The following is a 15,016-nucleotide window of genomic DNA, read 5'->3' as shown; positions in this document are numbered from 1 at the left end:
ACATGAGCCAATTTTGTAGATAAACAAAATGTAAAATTTATTTTTATAATAATAATTTTTTGAAGAAAAAATCAACTTACTTGTTAAGAACAGTGTATTCATGTGATAATGAAAAATATGCATGTTAGTGCAATAATAAAGTGTAATTACATTTAATAGTTTAATTTACAGTATTTATTATCACAGAGATCAGTTAATTGTATAAGTAAATTCTTCAGCTCTCTCTAAAAAAGTAGTCATTACACTTTTTTCTTTTTTTTTGCCGCATAGGATCACTTTAGTCAGTCCATTATCAAAGTCTCTTCAAAGGGACAGTTTAGGTCTTGGAGTTCTCTCCGTACTTTCTCATACACTACAATCCCTATGCCCTTTCTGATGTTGAGAATGCATATGTTTCGAGTATGAAGCGAGTGTTTTTGTCCTTGATATTTTTGTTTATCTTGTTTGTGGTGTCTTCTGGTATAAGGCCAATTTCCTTCAGATTCTTTTCATTTCTCGGGGCATTTTTTGAGCCATTCCCTCATTACCAATTCCAAAGCACAGCTGAACAGTAGTGGTGAGAGTCCAGTGACTTTACAGAGTCCTGTTTTAACCTCAAATGGTTCCGAGTTTACCTTGAATTTCACTTTTGACTTAGTGTTTATGAGAGTTAGTTTTATCATGTTTATTGATTTGGGATGTAGTCTGAAGTGTCTTAGAATTTTTAATAGGGATTCTCTGTGGATGCAATTGTATGCTTTCTTGAAGTCTACAAATGTTATCACCACACCTCTGCTTCTTTTTCTGTTGTAATCTATTCTTAGCTTGAAACTTATGATCTGGTCTATACAGGTCCTCCAGGGTCTGAAACCTCCCTGGTATTCTTCTAATTCTTCCTCGAATTGTAAAGTGATCCTGTTGAGGATGATCCTAGAAAGAATTTTACATGTTGTTTCTAGAAGTGAGACTTCTCTGTAGTTGTTGAGGTTTTACTCCCCAGTAGTAGGGTCATCCCAACCCCATAGGGGAAGACACCCACCATGTGGCAATTCCGGTCACCACGCCACTCCATCCATTTTGAGCCCTGAGGGGCTTTACCTCTGGCTAATTAAATGTCTTGGCCAAAACCCTAGTCACCAAGGATCCTACTCTGTTTAATGTGATAATGTATATGTACAGTAAATAAGTCAATTGTCAATGTCTCTCTCTCACACTTTCTCTCTCTCTCTCTCTGCGTGCAGGTGTGTGTGTGCTAACAGAAGGCATAAGAAGGTGTTCTAACACCTTCAGCCTGTATGTAATGCAAGACCATTATTAATGCATCGACCATTCCCCATGGACTTTCCAATTAACTTGGATATCCAGAAAGGAGTTCACTCTCTCAAGTTCTCTAACTACTCTGGTATGTTCAGTCTCATACTGTGGACAGACATGAGGATATGGTCCACCATGTCATCAACTCCACAATCCGGGCATAGACCTGAATCTACTAAACAAAACCCAGCTAATCTCTCCTGAAAAGCACCATGCCGGAAAGGAATTGCATAATATACAAATTGGGGGAAATCCACCTAACCACATGGAAATCAGACAATTGGAAATATGCCATGCGTGTAATGACCAACAGGGTAGTCATCCCACTTGGCTTGCCAAGATGAAAAATCCTGGTCTTTAATTTCCCATACATGTTCCAAAGTAAGAACACCATCCTGTTTAGAAATATAATGTTCATTACGTTCTATGGCAAGAATATCTATTGACCTAATGCCAGCAATAACACAGACTGCCTCCCATGATGCAGTCCTGTGATCGCCAACAGAAGGAGATGCTGGGCTCTCAAAAGAATATTCTGTAGCATCTAAAGATCATGTGATGAGCCCAGGCAGGTGCAGTGTATAACACAATAGCCTCACATACACCCTTGTAGAGGATACACATGGCACAGAAATTCAACCCCCAACTGAGATGGATAACGCTGCAAATTCCAAAAAAGGCAGCAACAACCTTTTTGACAACACATTGAAGGTGTTTCTTGAATCAAAGATTCTCATCAAGGATTACATCCAAGTATTTCTGAGCAGAAACATACCTAATGGGAAGGTCAGCCATTGAAACCTGTACTCAGTGTGAACTGGCCAACCGACCGACCCTTCAACAACATCAGTTTTGTCTGCTTTTTTGTGTAGCAGGTAGATGAGGGCTGTTGTCCAGTGTTCTGTTAGTTCTTCTTTGAACCAGATATTGGCAAGCTGTTGATGAAGGGGCTTTTTGCTAGTTTTTCTGCACGTTTCCATATCTCTACAAAGGTCTGATCTTGTAGGAGGGTTGTTTCGTTATTGGGGTGCTGGTGTGAAAGTTTAGGAGTTCTCTCAGTTCTTTGCAATTTAGAAGTTTGTTGAAATATTTAGCTAGGATTTCTACATTGTCATTATTGTTGTGGACCACATAATGGTTTCATCCTTCATTAATAGCGTTGGGGGTTTGTATTTTTGGAGTTGTTATTTGAAGGTTTTGTGGTAGTCTCTCGACTGCATTTTGTTGAATTCTTCTTCTAATGATTCCAGTGTGTCTTTTTTATTTTCCTTAGGATTTGGGTGGTTTCTTTTCTTATTTTACTAAATTTTGGAAGGATGTTTCAAATTTTGGGTCTGGTGTAATAGCCACGCTTGATGTCTCTTCCCCACCGTTTCACCACTGAAGCTTTTTATGGGGTATTATTGGGGCCAATTCTTCTGCGATTTGTTTAAAGTTATTGACTAGCTCTTTGGGTTTATCTTTTTGTTATTTTTTCAGTAATTTTCATTCTTGATTAGTTGGGTAGGGTCTATTTTCTTTTGGTTTTAAGGAGTTGGTTTTGTAGCTTCCTTTGGGGAGTGAATTTAATTTCAATCTTGGCTATGTAATGATCTGAGCCTGTGTCTACTCCTCAGAGAATTTTTACATTATAGATCTCATTGTGGTGGCATTTGTCCATTTATACAATGAAGATTTGGGGTGTTCCCAGGTTTTGAGTTTTTGCGTTTTCTTCTTGAAATATGTGGATTTCAAGATTAGGTTGTGGTTTCCACAGAGATTGATGAGTCACTGTCAGTTTTCATTTCTTTTTTTTTTTGAGCGGGCCATTTCCCAATGATGTCGTGGTATCTTCTTTTTCTGCCTAGTTGAGCGTTAAAGTCTCTGATTACTTGTTGAAGATAATTTTTGGGGATGTTATTTATCGTCTAGTTGAGTAGGTCCCAAGAAAGTTTCTGTTTATTTACAATCTTTTGGAGATTTGTTTTTATTATTAGAGGGGATGTGGGCGTTCATTATGTTGTAGATTTTATAAGATGCTTTTAAGGTGAGCGTTGAGATCCTTGGGGATTGTGACTTGAATTCTTTTACGGAGTTTATTTTGAGAATGACCAAAAAGCCTGTTGTTCCAAACTGTGAGATTGTTTCATTACTCTCTTTGTAGGGCCTATATCCTTGAGATTCCACAGCGTCCTGGTTGGCGGTTCTTATTTTCTATAGTCCCATTATGAGAATTTTGTGTTGGTCCATTAAGTCGGGTATTATTTTTAGTTTACCAGTCTGAATGAGTGAGTTTACATAATGTGTTTAAATGTAGGTGATTTGCTTCAGTTTGATTTTGGATTTTGTATTGTTGTTTATGTATGCAATGTTGTATTCCAATGCTTCTGATCGGATGTTATCATGTAAGTGGCACCCACCATATCCGAGTGCTTATTTCTCTGAACCCTGGTGTTGCTTAGTTCAGCCAGTAGAGTATTCCTTAAAAGATCTTTTATGGTCGACTGTCAAGGAGTCACCTGAGGGGGACTAGGTCCTGAGTTTCAACTCTAGATGTGATCTAATGAGGTGATAGTGGAGTTTAACCTGATAGATGGAGTTGTGAAATTTGCATGTATTCAGTTCACTAGACAAATTTCTCCTATTTGTTCTGGATATATCTAGATGCACCTCATGGAGGGTCGATCTAACTTTTGTTAAAATTGTTACTTTAGAGAAAAATTAAGTCTGATCCTAATCATTACATCCCTTTTCATTTATATAAATTTTAAAGTAAATTTGATAAGTAATTGATTAAAATAGAAAACAATCCATACATAAATATCATTAAATTTCTGTCATCAATTCTTAAATATTTTAACTCCAGTAATATACATTGTATCTGCCACGTATACAAGGGTTACCTGTTTGTCCAGCATTCCATATTTACTTATGGTACAATTTTGATTTCTTTCACAGCACGAGTCCCAAAATCTTTTACAAAAATCCATTTCAGAGTGTCTCAAAATAACTTATTATTGCAGTTTATATTTAGCTTAATGATAACCTCATAGTATCACTGATGGTGTGAATCTATGGTTAAATGCTTAACACTAAAAGTCAAGACAGTTGGGAGAAAAATCAAGCAAATACACAGTAATGTGTCTTAATTCATGTGGTAAAACAGTCGCACCACGCACATTTTTTCTTTAACTCCAGCATATACTATTTTGAAATCTACCACCTATTGAAATCTACCATCCTATTTGAAATCTAATAAAAATTACATAAATAGGTAACTCATTTACACTTCACAGCTTATATTTATTTCTGTTAGGTTTACTTATGATTACATTTACTAAGATTACTATGATTAGATTAAAAGACAACTCAAAATCTGAATCATTACAATTCATTAAATGATATTAAACTGAAATTAACAATTTTTTTTTTTAAATCACACTTAACGTTTAAAAAACATTACTTTCTAACATCACAAAATAATTATAAAATTAAAAAATGCAATTATAATGGAAGAAAGATTGTAAAAGATACACAAATGAATAGAGCAATAACTGTTAGTATGTTAGTAATTGCCTCAAGGTTTAAGTCGGGCGCCAAACATCAGGGTCTTCCATTAATGTAGTATGATGATCACCCTGTGGTGTAGCTCCAGTAGGTGAAGCCATTGCTGCCATGTCCTGCTGTGACCCTCTAAACCCAAACATAACCTCAAAGCCCTTGCCACAAAAACCATCCCCATTAACATATTTAACAATAGTAATATTTTTAATACGACACTAGCTGCTAAAGTAAGCAAAATAAAAAAAGGTTTATGAAAGATGTTTTTGTACATATTTCAGGAAGGTATCTGCTAAACTTTACAGGTATATCCCCCCTCTGATTAAAATAATGAAAAAACATGTAAATAGGGTTCTAAAACAAAACTTTGTTTTTGAATTATGGCAAATAAAAATCTTTTTCTAGATTTCTGCTCTTACGGTAAATGCGCTTTTTGACCTGAAAAAGAATGGTTCCTAAAACTGTTTTTCCAGAAGTTTCTGGGTCAACTGTTGTGAGTCTAAAAAATTTTGGTTGAAAAACACATTTTTTTAGATTTGGTGTATATTTTCTTAGTTAAATTGCCAATAAACAAACAATTTTTTAAAATCTGTATAGAATTTAATGCTGAGAAATTAGGTAATTTAATTTTTGACAATCTTTGTTCATAATTTTCATAATGGAAGCTGAACTTCCATTACATCATGAATATAAAGAAAGATTTCCTAATACAAGAGTAATTGACGACAATTTTGCAACACTGCTAAACTTATACAAAATCTAAGAAAGTCTCCATCGAGTAGTGTTGTGTATACAGTGGTATAGAAGTTTTAAAAAATGTTTGTAATCATATGGAATTAATTCTTTTAACTAATTTATTCACTTTTAAACCAGTAATTTTCATCTCTATAACTTATGGAATATCAAAAAATTCTTGGTTTAGTTTAAAATTATGTTTTTATGTTTAACTGTTTTGCAAGTCAAATTTTTTAAACATTTTTATGTGTTTTCAGTCAAGTTTACTTGCATCAATTTTCTCATAATTAGATTAACTACAAACTTCTTACAAAACTTTATCTGTTTATTAGCATTTTAATGATATAAATAACCTACAAAATTTATTTTAACTACTACTTCTTGGGCTTTTAAACTATTTTCATCCTCCAAACTACTGAGATACTATTTAGGACCCCAATTTGTGTTTAATTATTCATGTAAAAACAAATAATATCAAATACCTAATTTGCACCGTAATTTGTGTCAAGAATTTTCACTTAACTTTCACTTTACCACAGGAACAGAAATCAAGTTGAAAATTTTTACTAGCTGCAACTCAAAAATAAGTGTTTCCAGAGTCTTATCAGTGTATCTGAAGTTTTTCATTATTTTAACCGAAGTAATAACTGACAAAGAATAGCAGGAACCTCCTAGAAAACTGTATAAATTTATGGTTACCATAAGAACTGGCAATTATTATCATACATACTCTAAGCAAATATTATTTGTTTGGATGCAATTTTATATATATTTATTTATATATAAATGCTTATAAAGCACATTATATACATATGCACACTTATTTAAGGGAGCATCTTGGCAAAAAATGAAAAATAAATTGATAAAAGAGTAAATAAAGACTGATAACAGTAAATATTATACAATATAAATAAAAGAATAATTATGATAACTAATTTTTAAGCATACAAGGTCTGTAAATAAAGTAATGAGACTAATTTTTTTTTGGCAACCAAAATGGTAAACTGTACAGTTACTAGTAGTAAACATGGTTATATAAACAGCTGATTTATATTAGGTATTAATATTTTTAGTTTATTGTTGCCGCGTGAGACGTAAACAAACTTTTCATGAAACAAGTTTTTGTAATGTTACAAAAATGAGTGATACTAATTATGAGCAATGTTGTGCAATCAAGTTTTGTGTTAAACTCTGTGAGAATGCTACTGAAACATTTTAAAAATTCAAAAGGGTGAATGGAGATGAAGATCTGTCATGAGCCCAAGTTTTTAGGTGATTTAAAGCATTTTCAGATGGCCGGGTGCAGACGATCCACGCTCTGGAAGACTGCTAACATCAAAAAATGTCAACAATGTTGAGTGAATCAGATACTTGATACGGTACGACCAGCGATTAACTGTCAGAATAACTGCAGAACAACTGAATTTGAACCATTCCACAATCCATCAAATTTTGACAAATAAATTGGACATGAAAAAATTTTGTGCAAAGTTGAACCCAAAAAACCTCACTGTTGAACAGAAAAACAAGGTGGAAGTGTGCCACGATTTTCTAGGGCGAATTGAAACTTATTCTGATTTCCTAAAAAAATGTTATAACTGGTGATGAATCTTGGATATTTGAGTACGATCCAGAAACAAAACGCTAGAGCAAGGTATGGCACACTTCAAACTCACCACGTCCCATAAAAGCAGAAATGAGAGAATCAAAAAGCCAAATCCATGCTAATTTGTTTCTTCGATAGTAATTGCATTGTCGATAAGGAGTTTTTGCCTACAGAACAGATTGCAAATCAATATGTTTACCGAGAAATTCTTGAAAGACTGCGGAAAAGAGTTGCCCGTGTGAGATCAGCCATCAAAGACAACTGGATGCTGCATCATTACAATGCACCTTGTCACAGTGCACTCTCAATTAATGAGTTTTTGGCGAAGAAAAACATTTCTGTAGTTCCTCAACCACCTTATTCACCTGACTTGAGTCCCTGCGACTTTTTCCTGTTCCCGACTAAAAAAACACTTCAAAGGACACAATTTTGGAATGGTAGAAAACATAAAGGAAAATGTAACCGACCATCTGAAGGATATTCTGGTTTCTGAGTTCCAACACTGCTATGAAGAATGGGAAAACTATTTGAAGTATTGCGTGGCTTCCCAAGGGAACTATTGTAAAGGTGATAGAATCCATGTATAATTGGATTGCAAATAAAAAGTCTTTCTGAACCAGTATCATTACTTTATTTACAGTCCTCGTACAATAAAATAATAACCATCAATAAATGTGATAGTTTAAGTATTAACAAAATAAAATAAAATTTAATGTAATATATATATATATATATATATATATATACAAATAAGTTCATTTAAACAATGTCAAAGTGTTTTCACAAAATACCAGCATAAGCTTAGTAATAGTTCAATAATTTTAAAATCTGATGATATAGCTACAATGAATCTTAGAATGTGAAGACGAATTGGGAGTGAATGATATGTACATATAAGATTTTATATAAATTTAAATTACATAATATTTAATGCAAATTATAATTAAAATATGTATTTGTTTCCATTGTAGTCACTAACATAAACTACACTAAAAATGTTGAATTATTCAATTTACATGTAACTGTTTAGGTTAGAAACATTTTTCCGTAACTCTGTTTTAAATTCAATAATATTTCAGCCAGTAAAAATTTTTTTATATTACAGTTAGTAATACTTTTTTTATTTCAGTTACATTTATATTACAATTCTAGTTTTTCATTCTGCTGAAGTAAGGTGGCACAATATGATGCAATTAATTAATTACCAATTTTTATTTAGCTTTAGCAAATACTTTTAATCAAATTAAGTTGTCAAATAAAACCAGTAAGTTAAAAAATATTTTTTACTTATTCATGCAAAGTAATTTCTGATTATGTTAAATTTACTCATAACTGATGGTATTCAACTTTTAAGTTAATAATCATTAATAAGCAGCGAGGTGCAACATAAATTAAAACAGAATCTACATGTATGGTGCGTATTATGTATAACAAATTACATTTATTCACAAATCCTATATATATATATATATATATATATCCAGTGTCATATTTAAAAAATAGTAAATAACACATATAAAAAAATCATTTCTAAAGTAATAGTAGAAAGAAAAATGTTTGTACAAATATATATATATATTAATTAAGGTATCAGTCAATATGCAAACATGAGTAGTATTTTTCATGTAACATTGTCAGAAACATGAAAATTAGTTACATGTATTAGAATACATGTTAGTATCAAATACATATCATTGGAATGATATTTATGTATTTACATGATTACAAAAACATTCAATAATAAGCATTAACCATGATTTTAAAGAATGTATCGATAATGCATGTTAATCATACAATGATCGTTAACATTAATTTAATATAAAAAAATGTACTATAAAAAAAATCTTACTTTTTTCCGAGAGCCATCAGTCCATATATTACTCCTGTTGCAAAGATAAGAGCACTTCCAAAGAAACTGGTTGGCCCTATACAAAACACAATTGGTGGGATTGCAAATCTGAAAACAAAAATTAAAATAAAAGATCATGAAGAAAACAAACAATGATATATCAAATTAACAGATACAATTCAAATCATACGGTTTATGACCAGATTCTTAATAAGTGTGTACCAATTTAAAAAAAAATCTGATGTAGACACCACACATGACTTCCTTGTACGCATATTAAATTACTTATACACATTTTTAAAAGTACATAAAATGTTATTTCACTAATAACTTCTAATTTTTTCATATTTTCTTTTTTATTGTTATTTATTTTAAAGATATTTTTAGAATTGGAGGTTAATAATTATTAATAAATCAATATATTTAAATTAAAAAACAAAGTTACAAAAAAAAGGAAGATGAAAAAACATAGAAAATATTGCAATCCAAAAAAATAAACAGGAAGAAAATGTTGCAAAGAAAGAAAGAATAAAAAGGTTAAGAGAGGATATAATAAAAAGGTTGAATATAAAGGAGAGAAAATTTTAAAACTAGGGAACATGTACACAAATTAAAATTACATCAAATCAAAGAGCGATTAGGCAACAAAAAACAAAAAAAGAAATGATGATCAACTCCGACTTAGGGAGACTATTGTCTGACAGTAACAGAGGAGTAATGAACTAAAAGAAAAGAATTTTTTGCAATTTATCAAATATCAGGCATGTATGTCTCAGTGTGTATGTTCTTGTGTGGGTCTATTTTTCAGTCACTCTGTAGTTAACCTTAATGTAGATAAAATTAAACAGAAATTCCAGAATAATTAAATAAAATTAGAAAATCCAAAAATAATATGATTCTAAATTATAATTTTCAATTAACATTAAATAATCAGATGTTTCACCAAATCTATTACATATCCACATATAATAATGTCTATTAAATTTGATATACACATTTTTAAAAGTAAATACAATTTTATTTCACTAATAACTTCTGATTTTTGTATATTTTTTAAAATTATTATTGAATAATTATTTATTGTAAAAATCTTTTTACAATCATGGGTTAATTATTAATTAATAAATCAATATATTTAAATTAAAAAAAAGTTAAAAAAAAGAAAGGAGATGAAGTCTGATTCGAACTGATGTTCCCTTTAAGATCCAAATATTTCATTAATTAAAATTTTATTTGACTATAACTCTGGAACCAATTAAAATAAGTACCATTTATGGTATATTGTTGAAAAGCTCTCAATGAGGGCTTATTACTGCAGTTAAGGAAAAATCCAAAATCAAAATTTTTGGGATTTTGGGCTTTTTTTTAGATACTTTTGGTTGTCGATTGCAGTCAAAAAGGGAGGTGCACAACTAGATGTTACAGCAGTCCTAAATCCAAAATTTCAACTTCCTACAGCTAATCGTTTTTTAGATAAGCGAGATACGTACATACATAACATATACAGACGTCACGCTGAAACTAGTCAAAATGGATTTAGGGATGATCAAAATGGATATTTCTGTTGAAATCTGGAAACCAAAATTTTCATGATCACATACTTCCTTTACTTCGTACAAGGAACTAAAAAACCACCAACAATAACTTCAACTGATGCCAGGTGACTTTAACTAGCAGAGTATCAATTACAAGGAAGGTCATAAAGAGAGCTACAAAAAGTAACTAAGTTTTTAAAACTGTCTTATTGTACAACTGTTCAGTTAATTACAAAAATTAAAATGTTTCATTAATTAATGATTAATTAAACTTCTTAAAAATAATGTAATAGTATATTAAAAAATAAACAGATATGAGTTCACTATTCATGCTGTTTATAATCCAAAATAAAAACAATATATCCACCATTCCAGTATTAAATTTATTGTATTTTTTTAAATAATTAATTTTTTCTTACAAATATCTGTTTTTCTTAAACTCTTAGTATTTTACATTTTGTTCTTACTTGAATACACTATGAAAGATCACTATGAAAATCTTTACTATTTTCATATTTTTTAATATTAATAAAAGCAGAATACTATTACAACAGTAACTGTCACAGCGGCTCCTGGTTTTGTATATGTGCAATGTTATGTATCAGGTTAGAATGATATACAGAGTTTGATGAAGTAGTAACAATTCAATTAATTCTGAATAGATTTAGATATTAAATATCACTCAGATATAAAATGTAATAATTTAAAACAATTGTAACTAAATAATAATAATCTTAACCAGCAAGATCTTTTGACAGTCTGAAAACAGATACAGCAGTAAGAGTTTGTAACAAAAAGTTTAAGTGTTTCATCAAGCTGCACCCTTTACAAAATACTTTTAACATTAGAAAATACAGTTTTAACTGCAAAGTTTTGTACTATACAGCAATCTTAACGAAAATTTAATTGAAATAATATAGAAAAAAAAGCTTTATAAATCATCTGGATCTTTCCTCTAATTTTTTTAAGCAATATGTATTTTTATGGAGCTTAGTATATAATCTATATCACTATTTTCTTATTTAAGAACAATAATTCTTACAATTAAATTTCATCAGTTTTATTCAGAAGTACTTTTTTGATATTCTCAGAACTCTATATTCATTACAAAAATAGAAACAGCTCTCCAATGTCTTATTATAGTGTATATGAGATTACAAATTAATGAATAAACAATACCCGATAATGATATTTACAAATTGCTTAAATTACTTACATACAATTTAAGACTGTGAATCAATACTTATTGTTATTGTAGTAGGATGTTTTAAACAATTATTTATGAGTAAATGAAATAAATTAACTGATAATATGTAAATCTACAAAAAAATGTGTTACTAAGAGCAAGTGTTTTTACAATCAAACATCTTGGCAGGGTTTTGTTTTTATTAAATTATAGATATAGTAAAAGCTCCAATTTTAGATTTTCAGAGTGCAATAGTATTACACTATTTTACACACAGACAGAATCAGCCTTGTAATAACAGTTATGTGGTTCTCAACACGTGAATTCTTACTACAAGGGCTGAATTATATTTCTTGTTTAAACATTTAAATCAACTTCTTTGCATTCAAGACATCACTTATAAGAAAATTTAACTGCATACTATAGTATACCAATGATCCAATCATCAAACCAATGATGAAATCAATCAAAACAAATGATGAAATCAACCAATCATCAAATCATCATACCAATGATGATTTGTTATTGAATACTTTTGTTTACTTTAGGATTCAAGGTCATTCATGCTCCAATAGCATTTCCTAGTATGTTGGTGTCTTCTGCAATAGATGTTGGAATGTTAAAAGATAAGAGGAATGTTAAAAGATAAGAAAATTGCAATTGATTATTGCAATTTTTGTCTGCTATCTTGATTTTCCAGTAAATAATGATCAATGATGCAATTTTTATAGCAACATGAGTTACCTACATACTGAAAATATATTCAGTTTTATAATAATAAATTATGGCTATAATTAGTTTTCATGACTGGTTTTACTTTTGAATCTCTTTATGGTATAATCCATTAATAATGCTAAAGGATTTATTATTGAATACTTTTGTTTACTTCAATTTTTGTCTGCTATCTTGATTTTCCAGTAAATAAACAAATATCTTTATTCTGATCGGTATATAAAAATTGTGTTGAAAGTCCACATTAATTATTTAAATACAGAGCATGAAATAATACATTGAATATAAAAAATTACTACAAAATAAGTAATTCATAATTCTGATACAGATATTGAAAATTATTTTCAGCATATTTTTATATTACATTGAGTGGAATGCAGAAAAATTGTTACTTTGTTTTGTTTTTAATTATTATTTAAAAATTGAGCAACAGAGTAATTATTTCCATAAAAAAAATCTTTTAATTGTATTTCAAATAAATTGGTAGGAAGATTTTTAAAATGGATAGGCAATTAATAAAAAAATGACAACAGCAGCATAATAAAGTAGTGTCCACACAGGATTATGCATTAACAATGCACACTATTTTAAAATAACAAAGAGAATGAGCTGATGTTAACACCTTACCTTACTCAAACATAGCATTATGATTAACATCATAACATTTAATAGAACTACTTAACAGTAGCCTTTCATTATAAATAATAGATCTTTGACAATTTACTTTTGTTCAGGAAGGAAAAATTTTGAAGTAATTTCAAACAAGAAATTAGATCTGATCACCTCTTTAAAAACTTTAAGATTATTTAAGTACATGAAAGAGATATACCACAAACAACTACTAAAAATTTTAGTACTTATTTCTAGCTTTCTTTTTCTTTTTTCTATTTAGCCTCCAGAGTCACCTTCAGAACCACCTTACAGTGGTTCTGGAAATTCTTCAACGAATTTATTTCTAGCCGTAATAAGGAAAACGTACATATAACTATGTACCTATTATGTTTTTTACCAGCCTTATGTTGCTTCATATTGTTTACACTAAATATATTATTTCTCAGGATATTTTATACTGTCCATCAATTATAGACACTATTCAATTTAAAATGTGCGGGCATTAAAACAAAAAAATGTGGTTAAATACAAAAAAAAAGTTAATTGAATTAGTAAATTGCAATTCAAATTTTTACTTTGTTCAGAACTTTCCTATAATAATGTACTCTAATTCAAACACGGGATTTTAAGAAGCCATACACAGAATCATTTAGTAGTATTTTTATTAAATTTCTATCCTAGAAACTTATTGTACAGAACCTCTTAAAACCTCACTTATTTAAGACTGAACTGCACTAATAAAAATTTCCTTAAATTAATCTGATTAGTCCAATGTTAAGATGTAAATTTATAAGCATAGAGAAAGGTCAGTGGATGTTTTAATAACGGATTTTTAAAGAAAGAGGATATCTATTTTTCTGATAAGTGATGATCATTTTTGAAAGAAGACTAAATGAAATATGGATAACTGTAAAATTTCCTGACACAAGTTACATGACTGTCATGAGATTTTATGATATTGTACATTTGTGCATTACATTCTACATCTGACAATTTTTCCCATCTACCTGTCCCTGCAATATCAAACCAATTATTCCAGGATGCTGTAAGATGTGGCCTATAAGTCTGTCTCTTCTTTTAGCTATATCTTTCTAAATGCTCATTTCTTCATCAATTTGCTGCAAAACCTCTTCATTTATCACTTTATCCACCCATCTAATTTTTAACAATTCCTATAGCATTACATTTTAAAAGCTTCTAATTTTTTTCTTCTCAGGTATTCTGATTGTCCAAGTTTCACTTCTATATAAAGCTGCGCTCCAAACATACTTTCAAAAAACATTTCCCTGACATTTAAATTAATTTTTGATGTAAGCAAATTATATTTCTGATTGAAAGCTGGTTTCACCTGTGCTATTCAGCATTTTATATCACTCCTGCTTTGTCCATCTTTAGTAATTCTACTTCCCAAATAACAAAATTCTTCTACCTTCATAAGCTTTTCTCTTCCTTTTTATTTTCAGTGGTCCATCTACATTATTTCTACTACATTTCATTACTTTTGTTCTGTTCTTGTTTATTTTTATGTGACAGTTCTTGCATAGGACTTCATACATGCCATTCATTGTTTCATCTAAATTTTTTTACTCTTGACTAAATTACTACATCATCATAGCATCTTCATCTTTTGATCTTGCACTGTTAATCCGGACCTAAATTGTTTTTAACATAATTAACTGCTAGTTCTATGTAAAGATTAAAAAGTAACGGGGATACGGAACATCCTTGTCGAACTCCCTTTTTTGTTACCGCTTATGTTCTTTGATTATTGCTGTTACAGTTTGGTTCCTGTAAATGTTAGCAATTGTTCTTCTATCTATACTTGAAGCCTAACTTATTTAAAATGCTGAACATTTTATTACAATCTACATTATCAAATGCATTTTCTAAGTCTATAAATGCTACATATGTTTCCTAGTCCATATAAA

The 15,016-nt window shown here is 30.1% G+C and overlaps 1 protein-coding gene across 2 annotated transcripts in view; it reads right to left on the bottom strand.

Annotated features, from left to right (window-relative positions):
• fwe (calcium channel flower) overlaps positions 1 to 15,016 on the bottom strand; it is a 50,067-nt gene that overhangs the window by 18,443 nt on the left and 16,608 nt on the right. Inside the window, exons 5-6 of one of the 2 annotated variants that reach the window (XM_075357116.1) lie at positions 9,024 to 9,131; positions 4,721 to 4,965 (exon numbers count right to left, since the gene is read on the bottom strand). In XM_075357116.1, the coding sequence (XP_075213231.1) occupies positions 4,857 to 4,965; positions 9,024 to 9,131 (217 nt within the window). In that variant the 3' untranslated portion in view covers positions 4,721 to 4,856. Of the gene's footprint in view, positions 1 to 4,720; positions 4,966 to 9,023; positions 9,132 to 15,016 lie in introns of those variants that run through there. The other variant, XM_075357115.1, reaches the window with a different exon arrangement.

Source organism: Lycorma delicatula, chromosome 2 (genome assembly GCF_047948215.1).
Source record: "Lycorma delicatula isolate Av1 chromosome 2, ASM4794821v1, whole genome shotgun sequence".
NCBI lineage: Eukaryota > Metazoa > Arthropoda > Insecta > Hemiptera > Fulgoridae > Lycorma > Lycorma delicatula.
The sequence above is the reverse complement of the archived record's forward strand: the minus strand, read 5'-3'. Positions and strand labels throughout refer to the sequence as shown.